Genomic DNA, 22,458 nt, shown 5'->3' on the forward strand with positions numbered 1-22,458 from the left:
GAATTTTTTTTTAATTCCAAGCATGCTTTTCCAGTGGTTATTATTCTTTTCTCATCCCTGTTCTTTTTAATAAGATCTTCTTAATCTCCATTCTTAAAATTATTTGTCATGTTAATTATTTAACTGTTAAGAAGATACCCAGATCTATTCATTAGTTCTTTCTATGATTCAGCTTCAGTGGAGTTCATCATTTTATTTCCCTTAGCAGGATTAAATTCACTTATATGATTAACTTCTTAAGGTGAAATATCACATGTTAATTGATTACACAATTGCAGGAAATGTACACCCCAACAACTAAGTTACAGGTACTGATCCTTTCCTTCTTCCTCTTGTCAGTCAGGAAAAGGTAGACTGTATCACAGTCAACTGTGAGCCAGTAAAAGCCTTTATCGATGACATGATTCAGAGGCTGTTTGACATGCTGCTTTTATCACTCAGGAAGTCCATACAAGGTAAAGGCAGACAACTTAGACAATTGTGCTTTTACTTTGTGTGAGTGTGTGTGTGTGAGATACATGAAGGTATGTGTGTATTCCTTTATATGCTGATTTAACTCCCACCACTTTGTTTTCACTCCTTGACAGCATCAAAATGGCATTTTTATATAAAGTTATAAATTTACACCAATCACAAGTTAAATCTTTCCTTATGTGCTTTTCTTTTTCTGTAATAATTTAAATTTTGTTTTCCGTTCTTTGGGTCCAATGACATCCCCATTGCTCTTGCTTTCTCTTTCCTTTTCTGTTTCCCTCCCTTGTGTGTGTGTCATCTTCTCTCTTGCTTTCAGGCCACACACAGGCCATAGACAGTTTTGTTTCAGAGTCAATGGAGGTCTTGTCCACTCGACCAGAGAGCATGGAGGAGATTGGTGCGGCCAGTGGCACGTACAGCCAGATATTAGCCCGCAAACCTGAAGTAAGACAAACACACTCCTAAACTCTGGTTAGGAAGGATAGTACAAATGCTAGAGATTTGGGCAAATAGGTATTTTCTACTCCCTCATTCCTGGTCAGCATGGTAGTTTTAGAAATTAAGGTTTGTGTTCTGCATTCAGTTGAATCTTTGTGTTTAGATCCTACCTCAGTTCCAGTGTGCTGAGGAGAAGAACCGCTTGCTGCGAGCAGTGGCTGGGGCTGGCCTGGACTCGCTGTCCTCACTGAGGGCCAAGTGGGACAAACTGGAGCTTGTCATGGAGAGCCACCAGCTCATGATCAAAGAGCAGGTGATATAAACTCACAAACTCACACATGTTGGATTATGGTCTAAAATTGTTTCATAAATTTTCTGTAACAGAAGCTTTTTGCTACGATCTAAATACTATCTAAATACTTACTCTTACTCTAAACTCTTCTTTTCTCCTTTATATTTCTTTTCATTTGTCTATTTACCCCAATCACTCTTCCTTTCTGCCTCTTGCTATGTTCTTGTTTGCATTCTCTTGCCCTGTTCTACCCTCAGGTGGAGGTGATGCGAAGTAATGCTGCTGGTCGTATCGCCGCCTACAGGGCAGATCTGGAGCGGTTTAAGGCCCGGTGGGACCAGCTGAAGCCTAAAGATGATATGCTTGAGACTGGCGACCATGCTGCCCTTCTTGTGTGCCTCCAGACCATCAGGGACAAGCAGCAAGAGTTCCAGGAGCTAGAGCTTGTGCGCAGTAAACTGCTGTAAGTCAGTTTTAATAAACTGAATTTACAGTTATAGGACAGCTGATAAAGATGTTTATTGCCTTCATCTTTTTAGGAAATGCTGTGGTTTATAAAATATGGTTATGGTGTGGGCAGAGAATTCTTTCTTTTGATGGGATTTTTTTTTAGTAAGAAAAACTGGTAATAAGACCTTTTAGACTGCAGCAAGTTTGACTAATAATTCAGATAAACTATTAATTATTATAATATTATTAATATTATTGATTAATTTCATTGTGGTTCCTGCATGTTTTAGAACATCAACGTCTCAACACAGTCTAATAAACAAAAAATGTGCGTCTTACTCTTAGTACAATAACAATGCCCTCAATGATGAGTGCCTCTTCTGAATTACACGTGACAGCACTATTGGATGAAGTGGTAATCCTATCCTCTCCTCTCCTCTCCTCTCCTCTCCTTTCCTCTCCTCAGTGAGGACTGTGTCTATTTTGACCTGGAGGCTCCAGATTTCTCTCTGGCGGAAGAGACAAAAAGAGACATGGAGGAGTACAGCCAGATGTGGGGTCTGTATGAGGCATGGCAGCAAGGCTTCACAGAAAAGGCCCAGGAGGACTGGATCTCATTCAGGTAGGGGTTGTGTTTAGGCCTGCTGTTGATGGATCTCAGTCTCCTTAATTAACAGTTTTGTTACAACTCTCTGTCCAGTTGAGTGTTAATATGTGCGTTTCTATTGTTTTACAGGAGTAAGATATACGTGTTTGAGGAGTTTCTCTTTACATGGCAGGACAGACTTAGAAAGCTGGAGCAGCCAACTGCCATGTCTGTTAAACTACAAGGAGAAGTGGAAAAATACAAGGTAGACAGTAGTACAGTTGATGGAATAACGTAGTCTTTTTTTAAGTTTGAGTATATTTGTTATAGAGGGACAAGGCTACAAGCGTTGTGCGAGACCCACGAGCAGGTCTTAGAGGCTCCAATGTTTATTACACTCAGCAATGCAAAAGTTTTGGTCAGTATACTCACAATTCTGTTATCAGCGTCTACAAGGGTGTTAAAATGTTAGGTTAGCCATGGAATCACCAAATTCAAAGCATGTATTTGTTCATAAAACGTCATGGAAATCAGCATTATGGAATAGAGTTTGAGCAAGCAAACACTTTTGTTTATTTGCTAATAGAAGAAAGGATCACCACAATCAAAAAGGTTTGTCCTCTGGGCACCATAATACACACAGCAAATTTCAGGGATCTGAATATCAAAATTTTATAACTATACAAAACAACAAAAGAGCAGCAGTATTGGAAACACTACAGGTGTACCTCATTCCACCTCTTTGGATAGTTTTTGGTATTTTTGTGTTTTTTCATACTTTTCCATCTGCATGTCTAGAATATGGTTCCTGTCCTGAAGTATGTGCGTGGGGAGCACCTGTCCCAGGACCATTGGTTGGACATGTTCCGTTTGCTTGGCCTTCCAAGAGGGACGACTTTAGAGAGACTCACCTTTAATGACCTCCTCGGTGTGGCAAATACCATTATAGAAAAGGCCTTGGAGCTGAAGGTATGCGCGCACACACACACACACACACACACACACACCACACACACACACGGAAGCACACACTTCTATAGGGACTCACACCTATTTAAATTGTTCAGATTTTGTTTGGTCTTTTTAAGGTGCGTGACTATAGCTAATTAAAAAGTATGAATTATGGTTACCCACCTTACCGCAATAAGTGACTAGGGCCACAAGGGGGCAGCAGCAGGTGAGAAATTGCACATGTTCTGATACCTGCTGAATCCAAGGTCTAAATCCCAGGTTTACAAGGGTACAATGTTAGATTTATTTGTCACATAACAACAGGCTGGAAAGTGAAATTAGTGAAATAGTTTATAACTCCCTTCTGCTACAGAGCAGACAATATACAGTAATATTAAAAACAATTTTAATACAGGAATATTCACATACAGTATATAATATAATAAGCGTTTGGCATGTTATGAAACAAACATTTATTTATTTTTTTTTTTACAAATCCTAATTTCAAATTAAGACAGTTGTTACTGCCTTTCTTACAAATGTCAAATGTCTGATCTGCAGTGTTCTTATTTCTTATCAGAATGATATAGTAATTATTTTCAGTAACAGTATATATGTTGAGATTATTGTGGTAAAGAAAATTGTACAATGACATTTCTTATCAGAACATTTCAAGGTGTTTCTCTCATCTTAGATTATCAGTGCCTAGCATTATATTCCTGGCAAGCCACATAGCACATCTACATCTTCACAGTTTATAATGGGTTATTGAAGATGTAACTAAACAGGGCACGCGGGTGGTGCAGAGGTAAAAGTTCTTGCCCACCACCCCAGAGAAGTAATACAAGTCGCTCCTATAGGATACCTTGGACTGATTTTATAAAATGTATGTAAAGTGTTGAGTGAACGCAAATGATCTAGCTGTGTGTATGTGCTTGGATTTAGGACCTGAACAGTCGTGCTCAGGCAGAAGTGACGATCAGAGAAGCACTGAGGGAGCTGGATTTGTGGGGAGCTGCAGCTACCTTCACCCTCACTGAGTATACAGACAGCAGCAGGCGCACTCTCACCCTCATCAAGGACTGGAAGGATATAGTCAACCAGGTATACACACGGACACAGAGAAACAAACGCATATGGGCTGCATATAAACACAACACACTTAGTTAGTTAGGTTAGTCTTAGGCAGTTGCTAAACCTTAATCAGTAAGTTAATTACAGTTACAATTACAGTTTATTGTAACTGGTTATAGTTTTATTGGCCATACTTTGACCATAACCCACTTGTACAAAGCAGAGGGCATCCATCCAAATGAGAAGGACATGTTACAAGTTTTTATTTATTCTACTTTCCCACTAACTGCTCTCAGCATGACTTACCTGCAACCAAGGGATTCCTCAGCATCCACCTTCTGTTTTGAGTAACTTCCAAACATCATCTTTTAGCTTTTTACACCAAACACTAGTTTCTTTCCTTGTCATCATATACACATAGCCCTCTGTGATAACAAGTCCTCTCATCTCTCAGCGTGATGCTACTTTAAATTTGTTCTACTGTAGTTAATTAATCTTTGCTCTGTCAAGATTTTTTTTTGTTTCAAATAACACTGACTTTTTCTTGATTACTAAATCCAGGCTGGTCCCCTAGATATAATTGATGTACATTATATACTGGGACAATGTGATCCAGGATCTGTCTGCTTCAATATTCTTTATTCTAGCTGTCTTGACTAACACTAAAATATTTATTAAGCGGCTTAACACAGCAGTTAAAAAGTGAGGGCTCACATTCAGTTTTAAGGGCTGTAAAAGAGATTACAACTTGTGACACCAATGAGTTATATTATGAATTTTTTAAATTATTTTACTGATAAGGTGCATCCAACAAGAAACCCCCATTAAGTTTTAAGGCTTCTACGCCTACCTAAACAGGTGTGACTGTGATTCATGATGTGGTCTTGTGCACCACAACATGGTCTGGTATGGTAAAATGCAAAACACATGATACACGTTATACAGTTACTGATGATCCTGATGATTGCCTGATTACTAAATTATGTACTGTAGGACTGGACAATAAAACAATAACAATAATTATTGCAATATAATTTTTTCCATTAACAATATAACAAATGTTCAATGAATATTCAATAAATGTTTGATTTTATTCACTTGAATAACACCCTAATTAGGACTTAATTTTTTTATTAAGTCTAACGTGCTTTATATGTTTTATAAAATAAATAAATAAATGTGTGTGTGTGTGTGTTTGTATATATGTATGTGTGTATATATATATATATATATATATATAACTCTTTACCTTTTCTGCCTTGGATAAAGGTGTGAGCGAAAATGCTGGGCTTTGACTCAGCCTTATACTGTTTAATTAGAGTTAAGTGTTTATGCAAGGCACTGTTTTTAAAACACTAAATCATTTGGAAAGGCTCCTTCAGTAATTATTGTCACTATTTCCATGGTCATGATGTTACATTTGTTTTGATTATCATTATTTCAGGCAGGTCACGTAAAGGAGCTAACTTCTATTGACCACCTGGTAGACACACTTGGAAGGCACGAAAATGAAAAAACGAAAAATGCAGGCATATCTACCGGCAACATTAAACGAAATCTTAAGGATTAGCAAACATTGGATTTATCACCACTCTCTGCCTGTCCAGGTGGGAGATAACCGTTGTCTGCTGCAGTCTCTGAAAGACTCTCCCTACTACAACAGCTTCCAAGACAAGGTCAGGTCTAAAGCTTGAATATATAAATGCACTTTTATAATCTTTAGGTTCTTCATTTTTAGTTTTGGTAAAAGTAAATATCCCCTATTTATTAAAGATAAAGCGTTTTTTCACTTAGTCAAACGAACTGCTGTAGTCTTGTACTGGTGTTTCTGTTATTTGTGGTTCACCCATATATCAAGATTCTTTAATGAAGCAGCACTAACCAATGTTTTGTGTACATCCAGGTCAGTCTGTGGGAGGTTCGTCTATCAGACTTAGACGAGTACCTTTTGAGTCTGAATGCCATCCAGAGGCGTTGGGTTTATCTGGAGCCTATATTTGGACGAGGGGCATTGCCGCGGGAGGAGGCCCGCTTCAAACGGGTAGATGAAGACTTCAGGTACTCGGATTCAGATTAATTTTTTATTGTTATCTATAGAGGACATTTATTTTCATCATCTGTACACAAAAACAACAACAATATATAAACAAAAGATATTACATCAACACAAGTCCTATCACAGTGTGCCCAGGCTATTCAAAGCACTTAATGCTGAGGGCACAAATTTCCTCCGAAAGCATGTTTTTCTAGAATTTGCCGATTGGTTGTCTGTATTTATGGCCAGAAGGGAGGAGGGTGAAGCATGGGTTTAGAGGGTATCAGGGGTCGCGAGCTATAGTAGCAGTGTCAACGAGGGCTGGCAGGTTGGGATTGCGGAGATCAATTGTTTTAGAAGATATGTTAGTGATTTTCAGGATTTTCTTTGGTGAGGGTGAGCTTGGTGGAGTAGCAGGTGGCACCATACATGAGGATGGATTCGAGAATACTTATGGAAGTATAGAAGAAGCAGGAAGTGGGGTTTGACTGAGAAAGCCCTACGTCTGCGGATGGTAGAGAGTCTTAGTTGGCAGTGTTTATGGATGTCTGTGATGGGTGATCAAAGCTCAGTTTATTGTTCAGAATGATGCAGAGGTACTTAAAGCTGTCCACCATCTCCACTCGTTGGCTATTGAAGGAAGTGCGTCAGTAAAGGGGTGGTGAGTCTATTGCACGCTTCAAAGATGAGCTCCTTTGTCTTGGTGACATTGAGAATGAGGTGACTGTCTCTGCACCACTGGGTGAAGAGGAAAAAGGGATTGTTGGTAGGTTGTGACTGAATCTCTGTCTGTGAGGAAGAATTTGTAATGGAGGAGGGGCTAAGACAGTGAGTAGAGCGTGTATAGAAAGGCACTCAGAACATGGCCTGAGGGGCTCCAGTGTTGATGGTGATGAAGGAGGATGTAGTGGTACCCGCCCTGACTGCCTGGGGTCTGTCATTGAGGAAACGGGATCCAGCAAATGAGGAGAGGTGGAACATAGAGATGGTTGAGTTTGCTGATCATCAGATGCCATTCAATGGTATTAAAAGGCTGAGCTAAAATCTATTAAGAAGTCAGCATACTCTGTCCGTCTTTCGGCCTGTAAGCAAAGAGGAGTCCAGCTATGGGCTAACAACTTTGCGAAGCATTTTGCAATTATGGAGGTGAGCGCTACTGCTCTGTAGTTATTCAGTTCAGTGGGGTGGGGTTTCTTGGGGACAGGAATGTGGTATGGTAGATGTTTCCTGGAGGGTGGGACGGTTGCAGTCTGGAGCAACTTACTTGCCAGCTTTGCACGCCCTGAGCTGATGGTAGACGTCCACTTCTGTGAAAGGGACAGAGTGTGACTGCTAAGGTGTGGGTAGGCTCCCAAACAATCTCTCCCAATCAGTGGAGCAGTAGAGTTGAGAATGTCAAACTCGGCATAGAAATTGTTCAGGTCTCTAGTGAATGAGATGGGGTCAGTGGGTGTAGGAGTGCTGTTTTTTGAGGTGGACCCTGGTGAGTGTCCTCACCTTCTGAAAAACCTGCCCTGGTATTCATGCTGCTGTCCTGTTCTAATTTCTTCCTATATGCCAGTTTTGCTTTCTTGATTTCAATTTTCACAGAGTGGTTAATGGATCTGAGGGAAAGCCAGAGCCATTAACCGCTGCTTGATGTTTTTCCTTGAGCCTACTTTTATTTAATGTGTTTTTGTGTGTGTGTACGTACTATTCATTTTCTGCGAGTTTCAGGTTTACTATGGTTGATATTCAGTATAACGCTACGGTGGTGTATCTTTTGCTGGGAGTAAAAGGCAAATATAATTTTTACTACGGACAGAACATGTTTTATGCACATTCAGTAACAATACACTTTCTCCATATGTGGAACAGGTCTATAATGTCAGACATTCAGAGAGACAACAGAGTTGTTTCTCTGAGCTCAAGGGCCGGCATCAGAAACTCCCTGGTCACCATACTGGATCAGCTGCAGCGCTGCCAAAAGTCACTCAATGAGTTCCTCGAGGTACACACGTGCATTTTTGTGTGCAAAGAATGCATATATATATAACATGGGTAAGCATCGCAACTTCTTTTTTTCTGTTTTGTATTGTTGGCGCAGGAGAAACGCTCTGCCTTTCCACGGTTCTATTTCATAGGAGATGATGATCTGTTAGAGATTCTTGGTCAGGCAACCAACCCAACTGTCATTCAATCACACCTCAAGAAACTCTTTGCAGGTCAGAAGCTCTCTGTTTTTTTTTTTTTGTTCTCTCCTCTCCTCTCCTCTCCTCTCCTCTCCGTGCATCCCTTGTATCAAAGTACATTCTGCTGGACCGTGACGTTAATCTGCTTGTGTATTATCTGTGCAGGCATCCACAGTGTTGTTTTTGATGAGCAGTGTCAGCACATTGTCGCCATGTGTTCTTTGGAGGGAGAAGTAGTGTTGCTCAGAAAACACATACGCATCTCAAGCTTTGTGGAGGTAAAGCTGTCGTGCGGAGTTTTGTGTGAATGTAAACTGTATGTCTACAGTAAATTTGATCGGACGCTTGAATATATATAATGTTTTTGTTTCTGTGTTGTTTAAACTATAGTATATTATATATTTTAATAAAGGATTGATCGCTACAAAATTATATTTCATACCTAATCTGTGAGTTTCAAACCCTGTATTTATTTTTAATCAGTTTGTGGTTGTAGGTGAACTCTTTTGCTTTTTTCTAGGTGTGGCTGAGTGAGCTCTCTGTAGAAATGAAGGAGACTCTGAAGCACATGCTGTATGAATGTTTGTCAGCGGGGAAGAAAGGGGAGGTGGATCCCTCACGCTTCCCATCACAGGTACACACACACTTCTTCATGAAATCCATTTGTATTTGAATGAATATTCCCAAAGGCGTTTGAGGTAGCAGAATATTTCTTCACTGCCAGATCCAAGACCACATATGTCAGTATTTGTGACCTCGTAGGAGGTTCTTCTTAATTACTCATATTTTTGGTGTAGATTTTGTGTCTGGCTGAGCAAATCCAGTTTACTGAAGACGTGGAAAGAGCTCTAAAAATGCAAAGTTTGCAGCAGCTGGAGCTGGAGCTCAATACCAAACTAGAACACTACACTACGGTGGACACCAGCTCTGAGGATCAAGCTAACACAGGTAGTTCTGTCTGCGTTTGTGTGCATGCATTGGTGAATATATGTGTCCTTACAGCCAGTTGTATGAAACCAGCCTGAGAAGCTTGACCACAGTCTTTTAAATCCAACACAAAAACATTTTTGAAGTTATAATGCTATTTTCAACCAGCAGCTGCAATTTAGGCACATGGTTTGACTGAAAAATGTTGCTGAAATTAACAACAAGTGGTTAGTCAAAGCTCCACTCCCACTTACTGCTTACCTAGTTTGAATTTGACCCATGAACACATGAGTATTGCAGTTTGCGATTATTTGCTTCAAACAGCCAATATACTGACTTTAAAGATGTTAGCTGTAGCTGATAACTAACTCTTATCTTTTCTGTGACTGTGTATACGACCACGCCGCCCCTAAAATTTGCTACACGTTCAGTCAGAACCTGGTCTGAACACACCCTACTACACCTATACAGCCAGAACATTCCGCAGTGCATTTTTTGAATTTGCGTCTCGGGTGAACATTAACAGCAGCAGCAAGATGATAATATGGTTTTCATCTTCACATAAAAAAGAAGCTGAGAGAAGCAGTACTGTATCCTATGTGATGTGGTCATTAGATGTTTAGACATATTTGTGGCTCGCCAAAAGATGCTCAGGGTGTTGTCCTGTTCTTTTACACATTTTTATTTCTGCGATGTTCCTATTTTCTCCTGCTTTTTTTAGTTGCTGATCACATTCCTGTTGATATTAACCTTTAATTGTTGTGCTGTCCTTATGAACAGTTGCTACATAGCACTTTTTCATTCTCATACTGCCTCTCGCGTTGTTAATGATTGAGCTCTGTTTAAAATCTTGGATTGTTAGTTAGGACTGAGGGATTAATGCCGAATGACTTCTCTTGTGTGAATCTCTTGATAGCCAGTCAGATACAAGAGGCTGTAGAGGGCCAGCACCCTTTAAAGCTGCAGATGCTGTAGCTGGCAGGCTAATTTAATGACTTGGGGCTGAATTTATGGCTGCATAAAGCATGACAGAGGAGTTACAGAACTTGAATTTGTAAAAAGGACTTTTAAAGTTAAATGAAGGTTTTTTATTCATGCATGAGATGAAAATCTCTTTCATAGCCGTGGTGGTGGCATCATTTCACGGGACATTACTGCAAAATTCCAAATTTTTGTCTTATGAAAATGTCTCAATGAAAGCAATGCTTGTTTCACTTGCATAAAGTGTTAGTGGGGCCAAATTTTCTTTATCGTTTACCTAGATTTATAACTTTTGACACTGATATTTCAGTATGGCACTGTGAAGAAGGCTATTAAATTTTCAGATAATGTGCATTTTGTGACTGTCATTTTGTCTTACATCCAAAACTCTACCACCCACCACACTTGAAATAGCACTATTTTCCATGATAACATCTCATGAAATTACTGGCCTGCTTTAAACAAGCAGGTAGGCTGAAGAGGCTTTGGAAGCAGCAGTACTAATTAAATCAGCTAAACTTTAGCTAGCTAAACTGGCCCGCCTCCCACTTTGAAAACCTCTGAGCTAAAGTAATGGCAAGAAGGATTATCTAATTACTCAGTCTACATAAATGAGCCATAAACCCATGCGGGGAGTGGGAGCTTTCTCCCCTTTGGCACAGAGATGAGACAGAATGGTGTACATTTGGCAAGGTATTTTTTTACGCTTCTGCTGACATCACTGATGCATTCCTACACACACAGCATTCAAAGCATCTACCTAGCATAGAAGAGTTGGACCCACTGTAATTTACAATATGAAATCCCAACTTCAGAGATATATGTAGAAAAGTAACCCAGAGAGAAGATGAATGAAAAGTACTCCCTCACTATAGCCCTGCTGGATTTATACTGCATATGGGCCATAAGTAAAGTCCTTTTTATGTATGCATATTTGTATGCATATATAAACATATTTAGACAGGAACCTTCAATTATACAAAATTTAGAATGCAAGTTGTTTAATATATGCACTACTCAAACAGTAAACTGAATGTATTATACTTTTTTTATTATTCCTTTCTGTTTTCTTTGTCGTTTTCATCTTTTGCTCAGCTGTAAGACTGCGCTTTTCTTGAACTACAGAGGGTACTAAATAATTAGGGCTGTCACAAAAGTTAGTAACAATGACACTGTTTTCCAAAGTGCATATTTCTGCATTTTGTGCAGTCGTTCATGACAGTAAAGCCAGTAGAGGTTGGTGATATTGACTTTCCAGAATATCAGTGTGCCAGTTTTCAAAATATCAGTTTCTAGATTGTTGTTAAAAAATTTCACCTGAGATATTTGGGTACGTTTACACAGTGACTGGTCCAATTTATTCTCCTCACCAGTCGATACAATTCTGCATTTTTACTTTAAACAGCTTTCCTTACAACGGACAAAATCTGCTGTTTTATGGTAACATAAAAGCTATTGCCATTCTGTCTGCTTACAATAAAAGCCCATCATCTATTCAATGCAAAGCACCTGGTGGGGTTTTCTAATGACTTGGGGTTAATATTGAGTTAATGTTAAGTTAAGTAAATGTTAATGTTAAAAAGTCTTACATATAATTCAATGCAATTGATCAAGAAAATGGAGACAGAAAAATATACAAGTTTTTGCTATAGTCATTTGACTTTAAAGAGGCGTACAGCACTGTGTAAATATTTGATAATACAAAAGTTAATGTTTACTTAAGTATATATGTATCTTTTTTTATTACAAATACCAAATATGTTTTTTCTTGTTGAATACTTTATGTTACATCTACAAAAATCCTCTTTTATGATCAAATTTGTTATTTGCGTAACTTTACCAATCCTGCCACCCTGATATTCATGCACGTTTTTCTGTACAGAGTCCAGTGTCCTGCAGCTGAAGCTGAAGGCCTTGATCCTGGACATTATCCACAACATTAGTGTGGTGAAGCAACTTAACCAGGCAGGAGTTACCAGCCCTGATGCCTGGGCCTGGAAGAAGCAGCTCCGCTTCTACATGGGAACAGATAAATGCTGCCTCATACAAATGGTGGATGCACAATTCAGCTATACATATGAATACCAGGTGTGTTGGAATGCAGATTAAGTTGGATACAATCATTTTTATTAATTGAGAAAATTAACCCTCCAAACCACACACTGATGTTTCTTGGGCTACAGTTAATCTTTTTTTATGTTCTAGGAATAGAATTGAACTTCTCGTAATTTACCTTTTGGGGGCACTGTTTATGCAGAGATGAGGAGCACTGAAGAGACCTTTCTTTATTTCCCTTCTGCAGTTCATTTCAAAAAACACAAGCTAGACTTAGTCTCACTCATTTTCTTCACCTGTCCTTCATTTGCTTTTCATTCCTTCCTTTCTTAATCCATCATCTTGTCTGCCTTTATCCTCCACTGGCTTCTTGCCCCCTCTGTTGTGCCCCAATGCCCTTCCCTCACTCCCCATATCTTTCCTTCTGTCTGGCCATCTCACTGCTCCTGTCTGTTTCTTGGTTGCTGACTTTATCGCTTACTTTGTTCTCCATCCTCCCTCTCCTTTCTCCCAGGGGAACGCAGCTAAGCTGGTGCACACTCCACTGACTGATAAGTGCTACCTGACTCTGACCCAGGCCATGAAGATGGGGCTTGGGGGGAACCCCTATGGGCCCGCTGGTACAGGCAAGACAGAGTCGGTCAAAGCCCTGGGGGGGCTGTTTGGACGCCAGGTGTTGGTGTTCAACTGTGATGAGGTATGAAAATACTCTTAGAGAGTGATCATTAATATAATGTATTGGAAGCAGTGTTAAACCTGAGAGCTACACACTTCTGAAATTAAACATATGCCCTGGTATGCATTTATAATCATTTCTGATCTTTCAGCTTGTTACCACAGACACAAGCACACAAAGAACAAGACTAGTAATTGTGAACAACTGCCTGTTTTTTTTAGGGTATCGACGTGAAGTCTATGGGACGAATCTTTGTGGGCTTGGTGAAGTGTGGAGCATGGGGCTGCTTTGATGAGTTTAACCGCTTGGAGGAGGCAGTGTTATCTGCAGTTTCCATGCAGATTCAGGCCATTCAAGACTCCCTTAAACATCACAAGAACACATGTGATCTGCTGGGGAAGGAGGTCAGAAAATACGACAAAACGTGTTTTTTCAGATCTTTCTCGATAATTTTATCTTTTTCCTGTTTAATTCGCTGGCTTTTATATACAGACATGCTTAAAACATGCACATTGCAAGATTTTTACCTTCAACATTTTCCTTGCCTTTCTATCAAATTAGTCTGTAAATAAATTAATCTGTTATTTATTCATCCATTGTGGGAGAAATGGTTGGGTCATAAATCCTTAAGCAGTCGATGAAACTATGTTCATGCCAGTTTAAAACACACGTATTAATTTAATGTAATTAATTTTCTTATTCTCCTTCTTCATCCTCCAGGTGGAATTGGACCCGAACTCTGGGGTGTTCATCACATTGAACCCTGCCGGGAAAGGGTACGGAGGCAGACAGAAGCTTCCAGACAACCTAAAGCAGCTGTTCAGGCCTGTGGCCATGAGCAGACCTGACAATGAGCTCATTGCTGAGGTCATCCTCTACTCTGAGGGCTTTAAAAATGGAGAAATACTGGGCCGCAAACTGGTTGCAATCTTCAACCTGGCCAGGTAGAAATGTGTGGAGGTTAAGTCTTTTTGTTTTTGAGGTTGGAGGGAGTAGGAATTTAAGATTTATGAAGCTTTCCGTAAACTTTTGTCCACTACTAGTTATACAGTGTGTATGTGACTTGTTTCACCAATCAGGTCTTTTTGTCTGTGTGGTTCACTAAGTGTTTTTTGTGTGTGTGTGTGTTCAAAACAGAATCATGCTGTTGGGTGTTGAATTTATTTTAAATTACCTATACTGCCACTACAGTCTATTGCAATATATTGATTATGTGGATAAGTTCAATCATCTACCTCCAAACCCATTAGCAGCACACCCAGTAATACAGTGTGTATGTGTGAAAAAGGGACTCTATTTGTGTGTCCAGGGAGCTGTTGACTCCGCAGCAGCACTATGACTGGGGTTTGCGTGCTCTGAAGACAGTGCTGAAGGCCTGTGGCAGTCTCCTGCAGCAACAGAGGAGGAGTCATGACAAGGACACAAGTAAGACCCCCTCTGGCTATTTTTTTTTATTTTAAGGTATGATATTTCTTTGAGGTATTTTTACTTTTCCAATAGTGGAGTGTGACACGATAGTTACAAGACAGTGGGTGCCTAATGTAGAGCAACAAGATGTATTGATTGCATTACACTGCAACATGCTGGGATCTACAACCAGGGCAAAAAATTTCATGTTTTCATTCTAGCCAAATATAATACCAGGTGATTTCACTTCCTGTCTGCAGTTGTGCTAATCAGAGAAATCATCTGGTCTTGAAAACAAAAATAAGAAGAGAAGCTCTCATCCCTCCATGACATACTTGAATGATCCTGCCACAGATGTTAATCTGGTCAACAGCTTACTGCAAATGTACATCTTTGTTGTATTAGGCAGGGCACAATCTTTTTCAGCAACTAAGACAGTGATTTAGTGATGGTAACCCATAAAATCTATTGCCAGACCGTTACTGGATAATTAGGGCAATATTAATATGGTATTTTTTTTACATAAACTCAAAACATAAACAAACAATGTTGATAAAGAGCCCTGAGATATTGTTTTGTCACTGTGACCAAGACACAAACCGAGTGGGACATTTTACAGTGTAAAATTAAGTGAGTTGTCTCGGGTGTACAAACTAATAATTAATTTACCTCAAACCTAGTTTGGCAAGTCTATACTGCAATTCCTTATGACTTATTGCCATCCATAAATCCATTATTAGACTAGTTCTACTAAAAACTGTAATGTTCTCAGTCAGTTAATCCTTTTGACAGCATAAAACACACATAATCGATGAGCCATCATTCTACACGAATTACCCAAAGTGTGTCACTGAAAAGGTCTTCTAAGGATCTTCTAGTGTCAGTATTGACAACTGATGACAATAAGAGCTACTAAAACTGACATTGTCTGTTTAATATGTCTTCAGCACTCAGTATAAGAATTAATTCATGCTTCATAGGTAGAAAAAAATAATACAGTAATAAAGCAGAAGTCCATCAAGTAACATAAATGCACACAGAGGACTGAACTTCCACTTTACATACAGCAATGTTTCAAACATGTCTGAGATAGTTTAGTTTGGAAAGGCTAATGCATTTGTACATATGATATTGTTATTTTGTGCTATTTTAATGTTTCAGGGAAGTCAAAATACATGGTAAACATTTATAGACGAGCCCAGTTCAGATATCTAAAGTCTGTATATGCTAACCCACCAGTGGTAACTACAGCCTGCATCAGGCTACTGCCTCATAACTCCACAAAAAATTATCACCATCAGAAAAGCAGGATCATTCAATTTACCAGATACCTAATTTATATGTTAGAGCTGACTCCAGGACATGAGCCATCAAATCAGTGACATTGAGTTAGTTCCAAAACACCCCTAGAAAGCTAATATAACCTCTAAAGTCACTGTTGATTTGAACGTCAGCCACCCGATGAGATCAAATCTTTGAACATTCTGCTTAGTGGTTCAGAAACCAAATTATTCAGTCAATAATGACGTTAAAGTTATCTGCTTCTTCTGGCTTGTGACAGTCTGCTTAACAAATCAGAAGTAAATATACCACAAAATAGTATATAGGCAGAATAGTCATTACTGTACCGTCATATAATATAACATGCTGCACAGTGCCAAAAGATAATTGAAGTTTATCAACATATCAACATTTAACATCGAAATAAGATCAGTTACTCATATTCACATATTAATTATTTAACAGTCAGAAAGTCAGACTGACTGTGCTATATTTACTGCTTATAAAATTCCAATTGATCACAAAAAGTAAATAATCTGAAAACTTACTTTCTAGTTATTTGGTCAAGGTGTCTCTAAAATGTGTCCCCTGAGAAGTGCTGCAACTGTTGCTCCGAAAGTAAGCTTCTGACCTCAGAGATAAAAAGCTGTAGAGCTGACAGAAAAGGATTAGAGGATAAGGTGATAGTGAAAATTCGGCTGGTTTGGAGATGCTTATCCTTTTATCCAACATGGTCACACTACAAAATGTTTTGATAATCTGTGTCTCTATGTATGGATATCTCTTAAATACTTTTTGAGTGACACTATGCAATAGTGTACTTGAACATCAAAAGGTTCTATTGACCAGCACTTTCTCTATACACCTGCTGTTGTCCTTGCCCTGATAATCATATAATACAGACACACCATCAATTGACATTTAGCCTAAATGCTCCCCTTGAAAACTTTTCTTCCCTTGGGCTTTTCACTTTTCACTGTCTGTACTTTTGTCCTTTCCATTCTCTCGTTTCCAAACATTTCTGCCAGAGTTCTGTTGTTTACCTCTTCAGTACTTCTTTCCCCGCCTCCTTCCCAACTCCTTCTGACCTCTTGTTAGCTCTCTCTATGATACCTGGCTGTCGATGCCACTCTAGTCCCACACGTTCCCCTTCGCTGCCCTCTGTTTCTCACCCCTCATTTCCCCTTCATGTCTCTGCTTTTCAGTACCCCCCCCCCCCCATCTCTCTCTTCATTTCCCCTCTGCCTTTCTTGAACCCACAACTTTCTCTCTCTTTCAGATCATACTGTTCCACAACCTGCCCTTTATCTGTCCAATAGACAGACAGACACACACACACACACACACTACATGCACCTCCTGTCTGGGGATGAGTCCCCAAGGTTTTCTTGTGTTTGGCTGTGTGTGTAGTCTGGCCAAGTCTGTCCCCCCCCCCCCGCTGTGTGAAAAACACCACATTTGTGCCTGCGGGGACGGCCAGAGTCATTGGCGAAGAGAACAAAAGTATTGACAAACTCACTTAAATCATGATGGGCTTTGGTAATTAACACTTTTATTACAACGGGCATGTGCAATGCAATAATGCCTGGACAAGATCACCAAGCTTGTATAATTTCTTTGATTCTCTTTCTGCTTATAGTCTTTTTTTACATGCCTATTCTATTTCAAATTAGAATGGAAATAAAATTAATCTTTTTCATCTGCTTGCAGTTCAGGAGAGTAGTCTGGTGGTGCAGGCATTGAGACTGAACACCATGTCCAAGCTGACGTTTGCCGATAGCTCCCGGTTTGATGCTCTGGTCAGAGATGTCTTCTCTGGGGTTAATTTCACCGATGTGGAGGACCAGATTCTAATGCATGCACTGGAACAAGTCTACAAGGAAGCGCGACTTGAACTTATACCCAGCCAGGTGCGTGTGTAAAAAGACATCTATTTATTAGCCAATTATAGACATATTATTGTTATTAAATGATACATGATGTGAACTCTTCAGTCAGTGTTTGGGGTCAATAGATACTGCAAAAAGTCTTTAACATTAACACTGAGACAACAGTTGGATGGTTTGTTAGAAAGATGGTGGAAAAATCATAAATGTGTTTCCATCTCTGCGTAGCTGAAGAAGGCACTGGAGCTGAATGAACAGCTGAGACAACGGATGGGAGTAGTCATCGTAGGGCCAAGTGGAGCGGGGAAGTCTACACTCTGGAGGATGCTTAGGGCTGCTCTCAGCAAGACAGGCAAAGTGGTGAATAAAAGACAAATCGCCTACCTGGATTTTCATTCAAAATGTAGACGTACATTGTGTACAGCTTGGTTTCCAGTGTTGTTTAGCAAATAAAGGAGTATTACAAGCATTTATTCGAGAGTTTATGGGTCAGTTAAAAAAACTTTCCCCAATCTTGGGTGCCATCTTTAACTAATGTTGTGTTTTTGTAGGTAAAGCAGTACACAATGAATCCTAAGGCCATGCCCAGACAACAGCTGCTGGGACATATAGACATGGACACCAGAGAATGGGCTGATGGCGTCCTCACACATAGTGCCAGGAATGTGGTCAGAGAACCACAGGGTAAGAAGCAGACGCCACTCAAATGGTGCAAATAGGTCACTGATAGTCTGTCTTGCTGACTTTTGACAACAAGGATGAAGTCTGCTTAAACTGGAAAGTTCTTGCTGTATGTATCTAAAGTATAAATGTACATGTGTTTTTTTGGTGTGTTTTCTAGAGGTAAGCTCTTGGATTGTGTGTGACGGCGACATCGACCCAGAGTGGATTGAGAGTCTGAACTCTGTTCTTGATGATAATCGGCTGTTAACCATGCCTAGTGGAGAACGCATCCAATTCGGACCCAATGTTAACTTCCTGTTTGAGACTCACGACCTTAGCTGTGCCTCACCAGCCACTATATCCCGCATGGGCATGATTTTTCTCAGGTCAGTTAGCTAATGCAGACAAGGTTTTATAAATTACATCTTTTCCAAATAGCTTGTCTCGCAGTTTCTTTTTACATCCTCCCTTTTCCCACTATCTTTAGTGATGAGGACATTGACGTGGGTGCTTTGTTGAAGTCGTGGTTGAGGGGTCAGCCAGAGGGGTGTGGCAGTAACCTAGAAAACTGGCTGGGAGACTACTTCCAACGAGCCCTGGACTGGGTCCTCAAACAGGTAACCTTTACTACTTCTATAGGTTGGCTTGAAAACTGTTCCATTTCAGCCTTGTTTCTGTTGAAGCACGCGGTAGTGTATCCCCTGCTAATGAAACCTCACTTTAAACCGAATGATTTAAAAATTTTTTAGATCTATTTCTAAATTACCATATTTTCCTAAAGTTTTAGAAAAGACTGTCTACATACACTTGATTTCTTTTATGAAAAATATGACATCTATGATAAATTTTCATCTTGTTTCCATTCAGGTTACAGCACTGAAACTTATCAAAGTTACTAATGACCTTTTACTTACTGCAGATGCTGGTGATTGCTAAATTTTTATCCTTCTTGATTTTGGCTCAGCATTTGACCCTGTCGATTCAATTTTATTGAATTGCCTTGAAAAGTGTGTTGGCATCAAGGACACAGCTCTAGATAGGCTTTATGAAACAGATCCTTCTCCCTAGCTATGGGAAATGCCTCCTCTTCTGTGGCCCCTCTAAAGCCTAGTTCACACTACACGATTTTTAGCCCGATTTGCCAGTCGGATAGCTCAGCGACCATCGGGCTGTGATCAGGGTTAAATCAGTGATTGATCAGCCGTCGCCAGTCGTTATGTAACGACGCATCAAAACGGCTCATGACACATTTCTGACACATCGCTGACGTCAGCCAGATATCTAGCATGCCAAATATCTGTAAGAGTTGGCTGACTCGACATCTACATACAGCCATTGAGAGCAGTCAGCTGGCAGAGTAGGCAGCTACTTTTTCACTGCAAAACACTTTTTACTCACCTCCAGCTCTCTCTGTAGCTCAGACAATTCCTGCTTACCTGCGTGTGTTAATCCATTCTTTCACCCATACTCTTTGTCTTTATAATTGCTATCTTTATAATAACAAACAACAGCTGTTTTGTGTGTAGGTTCACGTCATTTCCCTTTTCACATTTCACGTATGTTTTCTTGACAAAAAGTGGTTTGGAGACCCGCTGTCAACGATCAGTCATGTGGTGTGAACGCCACAAAGACTGTGAACAGCACGGCCATCGGCCGATGCTGAAAGTCGTGTAGTCTGCACAAGCTTTAACCTTTTGTTTTCCTCAATGCTCCATTATTGGCCCCTTTTATATTATTATTTTGCCACTGGGCCATATCATACTTGTTCACAAGATCCAGTACAATTATTATGCTGATGAAGTCCCATTTTGTTTACAAAAACATCTTGGATCCCTAGCTACAAACATCAAACCTGCACCCAGAAACCTGGGTGTAATGTTTGACTGTGACCTTTCTTTTGAAAAACGTGTTACAAATGTTGTTCAAAACCTATCTCACGACTTCAGCTAGGACAAAACCCAGCCACTCTAACACTAGAAGACAAGATCACATCAGTCCTGTTTTAGCTTCCCTTCACTGGTTACCTGTAAGTTTTAGAGTTGATTTAAAAATTTTACTGATCACTTTTAAAGCACTTCATGGTTCTGCTCGCAGCTACATTGCTGAATTGCTGCTCCCCTATGAGCCAGAACACAGCTTTAGATCCTCGGGCAGGGCTCTGTTAGCTGTTCGTAAGTCCCGGCTCAAGACCAAAGGTGACCGGGCTTTTGCAGTTAGAGCCCCTCAGCTCTGGAACACCCAGCCTGAGAACCTGAGGTTTGCAGGTTCGGTGATCTTTTTAAATCACTTCTCAAGACATAACAGCAAAGCAGCCTTATATTAATTTTAGTGCATCCCTCCATTTATATCTTGTCTTGTATGTCCATTTGAACTGTTTCACTGTTGCAGAATCTTATATCTTTTGACTTTATGTAATTTTAAATTGCTTGATTTCATTTGCATGTCTTGAAATGTTCATCTTTCATTTGTATTCAATCTTCATTTGTATTCAACCATGTAAAGCAACTCTGCTTTGATAAGTATACTGGATTTAATTGCTGACGTTGTAAGGGACAAAAATCACTTGGGACTAATCAGCAGGTTCACTGGATAGAAGATGTTTCGTTAAGTAACACTCATATACAGGATTTATCTTGTTTTCACCCCCTTTATTCCAAAATCACAGATTTTTAATTCACACTTGCATCACCCCTTCTCTTCTTTCATCAGAATGACTTTGTGGTGGAGACTAGTCTGGTGGGTACAGTGTTCAATGGTTTGTCACACCTCAACGCTGTGACAGAGAGAGGTCAATTCATCATTGGTCTTCTTAGAGGTTTGGGAGGAAACCTCAACCTCAAAACACGACAGGAGTTTGCCAAAGAGGTGAGGACCCCTGTGTTTTTGTGTGGTCAGAGGACGACCTTAAGGGCAGTTTAATTTTAGGATCGGAATGTTATTCATGTCTCAACCTTATAGTCTTCTCAACTTTAGCTGATAAGAAATAGAAGGACAAGTCATCATTCAAGTACTAATGCTGGATTTGCACACTTCTGTAATGCCACGACTCAGAAAGATAACAATGTTGGTTTTAATGTGTGCTCTTATTTCTCTGTCCTTCTGTAGTTGCTGAGCTGGGCCAGGGAAAGCCCACCAGACACCAAAAAACCACTAGATACCTACTATGACTCTGACAATGGCCAACTAGCAGCCTATACATTCCAGCGTCCCGAGGGTCTCACACTGGAACAGCTCTCTCATACGCACACACTGCCTGTTATTGAGACTCCAGACATGCAGAGAGGCCTGCACTACTTCTCCCCCTGGCTCACGACTCAGCACAGGCAGCCCTTCATGGTGGTAGGGCCAGAGGGCTGCGGAAAGGGGTAATAAGCACATGCAGAGATGCATGCAGACACAGAGCACAAACATTTGCATAATTGTAAACAGAGGAAGGCATTTGCACGCACTTGCAAGACAGTGATTGCAAGCAAAATCAAAATCTGGATCCAAACAAAAATACATACTTTTTGAAATGCCATGATTGCTGCGTGACACAAGTCATTTTACAAATTACCATAATTGTTTTTTATCTTTCATTAAGTGGCAGTCTGTGTTTAATTACGCACTGTTCCAACCGATCCTCATGTTAGTCTGCTTGTAGAAAAAGAGTTTGGTGAAAGAGTGTATGTTATGGATTGTGAGAGAGAGTCACTCAAATGTGGATGCTCAAAAGGACACAATTGACACTGATATCAAAGTTTCTTTTATTCAAGACTTGACCTTTTGTGTAAAAGCACTGACAAGTCAGAATAAGGATCCGATTTGCTCATGTTTGGTGTATGTGTTTGGGCTTATGTATGTGTACACAGAGCGTTGTTGCCTCAAAAGTAATTGCTTCCCTCCTCAGGGGTTTGAAGAACAAGGGTCACCCAGTTTGCCTTTTACACTCCAGTCGAGTTTCACTCAATGTCTCCTTTTCTCGTCCTCTTGTCTTGCCTCACTTCGCCTAAAAAGGTCACTGTGCCAAAGAGGCACTGGGTTTGTCAGCTTATTCTTTTGATTTCTAATTAATTTACACACACATACGCCGGAAGGCACATACATGCACATGCATGCACATCATTTACTT

The 22,458-nt window shown here is 40.0% G+C and overlaps 1 protein-coding gene across 2 annotated transcripts in view; it reads left to right on the forward strand.

Annotated features, from left to right (window-relative positions):
* LOC123986371 (cytoplasmic dynein 2 heavy chain 1-like) overlaps positions 1 to 21,716 on the forward strand; it is a 35,979-nt gene extending 14,263 nt beyond the window's left edge. For both annotated transcript variants that reach the window (XM_046074582.1, XM_046074583.1), the window contains exons 21-47: positions 340 to 455; positions 791 to 918; positions 1,076 to 1,225; positions 1,462 to 1,667; positions 2,121 to 2,276; positions 2,391 to 2,505; positions 3,039 to 3,209; positions 4,137 to 4,295; positions 5,873 to 5,941; positions 6,169 to 6,323; positions 8,158 to 8,290; positions 8,387 to 8,504; positions 8,637 to 8,749; positions 8,992 to 9,105; positions 9,269 to 9,419; positions 12,262 to 12,467; positions 12,949 to 13,131; positions 13,332 to 13,514; positions 13,831 to 14,054; positions 14,420 to 14,535; positions 17,509 to 17,708; positions 17,913 to 18,044; positions 18,236 to 18,368; positions 18,526 to 18,733; positions 18,835 to 18,964; positions 21,057 to 21,212; positions 21,453 to 21,716. In XM_046074582.1, coding sequence (XP_045930538.1) covers positions 340 to 455; positions 791 to 918; positions 1,076 to 1,225; positions 1,462 to 1,667; positions 2,121 to 2,276; positions 2,391 to 2,505; positions 3,039 to 3,209; positions 4,137 to 4,295; positions 5,873 to 5,941; positions 6,169 to 6,323; positions 8,158 to 8,290; positions 8,387 to 8,504; positions 8,637 to 8,749; positions 8,992 to 9,105; positions 9,269 to 9,419; positions 12,262 to 12,467; positions 12,949 to 13,131; positions 13,332 to 13,514; positions 13,831 to 14,054; positions 14,420 to 14,535; positions 17,509 to 17,708; positions 17,913 to 18,044; positions 18,236 to 18,368; positions 18,526 to 18,733; positions 18,835 to 18,964; positions 21,057 to 21,212; positions 21,453 to 21,716 — 4,189 coding nt within the window. The remainder of the gene's footprint in view (positions 1 to 339; positions 456 to 790; positions 919 to 1,075; positions 1,226 to 1,461; positions 1,668 to 2,120; positions 2,277 to 2,390; positions 2,506 to 3,038; positions 3,210 to 4,136; positions 4,296 to 5,872; positions 5,942 to 6,168; positions 6,324 to 8,157; positions 8,291 to 8,386; positions 8,505 to 8,636; positions 8,750 to 8,991; positions 9,106 to 9,268; positions 9,420 to 12,261; positions 12,468 to 12,948; positions 13,132 to 13,331; positions 13,515 to 13,830; positions 14,055 to 14,419; positions 14,536 to 17,508; positions 17,709 to 17,912; positions 18,045 to 18,235; positions 18,369 to 18,525; positions 18,734 to 18,834; positions 18,965 to 21,056; positions 21,213 to 21,452) is intronic.
* Positions 21,717 to 22,458: the final 742 nt, after the last annotated feature.

This window comes from Micropterus dolomieu, linkage group LG17, assembly GCF_021292245.1.
Source record: "Micropterus dolomieu isolate WLL.071019.BEF.003 ecotype Adirondacks linkage group LG17, ASM2129224v1, whole genome shotgun sequence".
NCBI lineage: Eukaryota > Metazoa > Chordata > Actinopteri > Centrarchiformes > Centrarchidae > Micropterus > Micropterus dolomieu.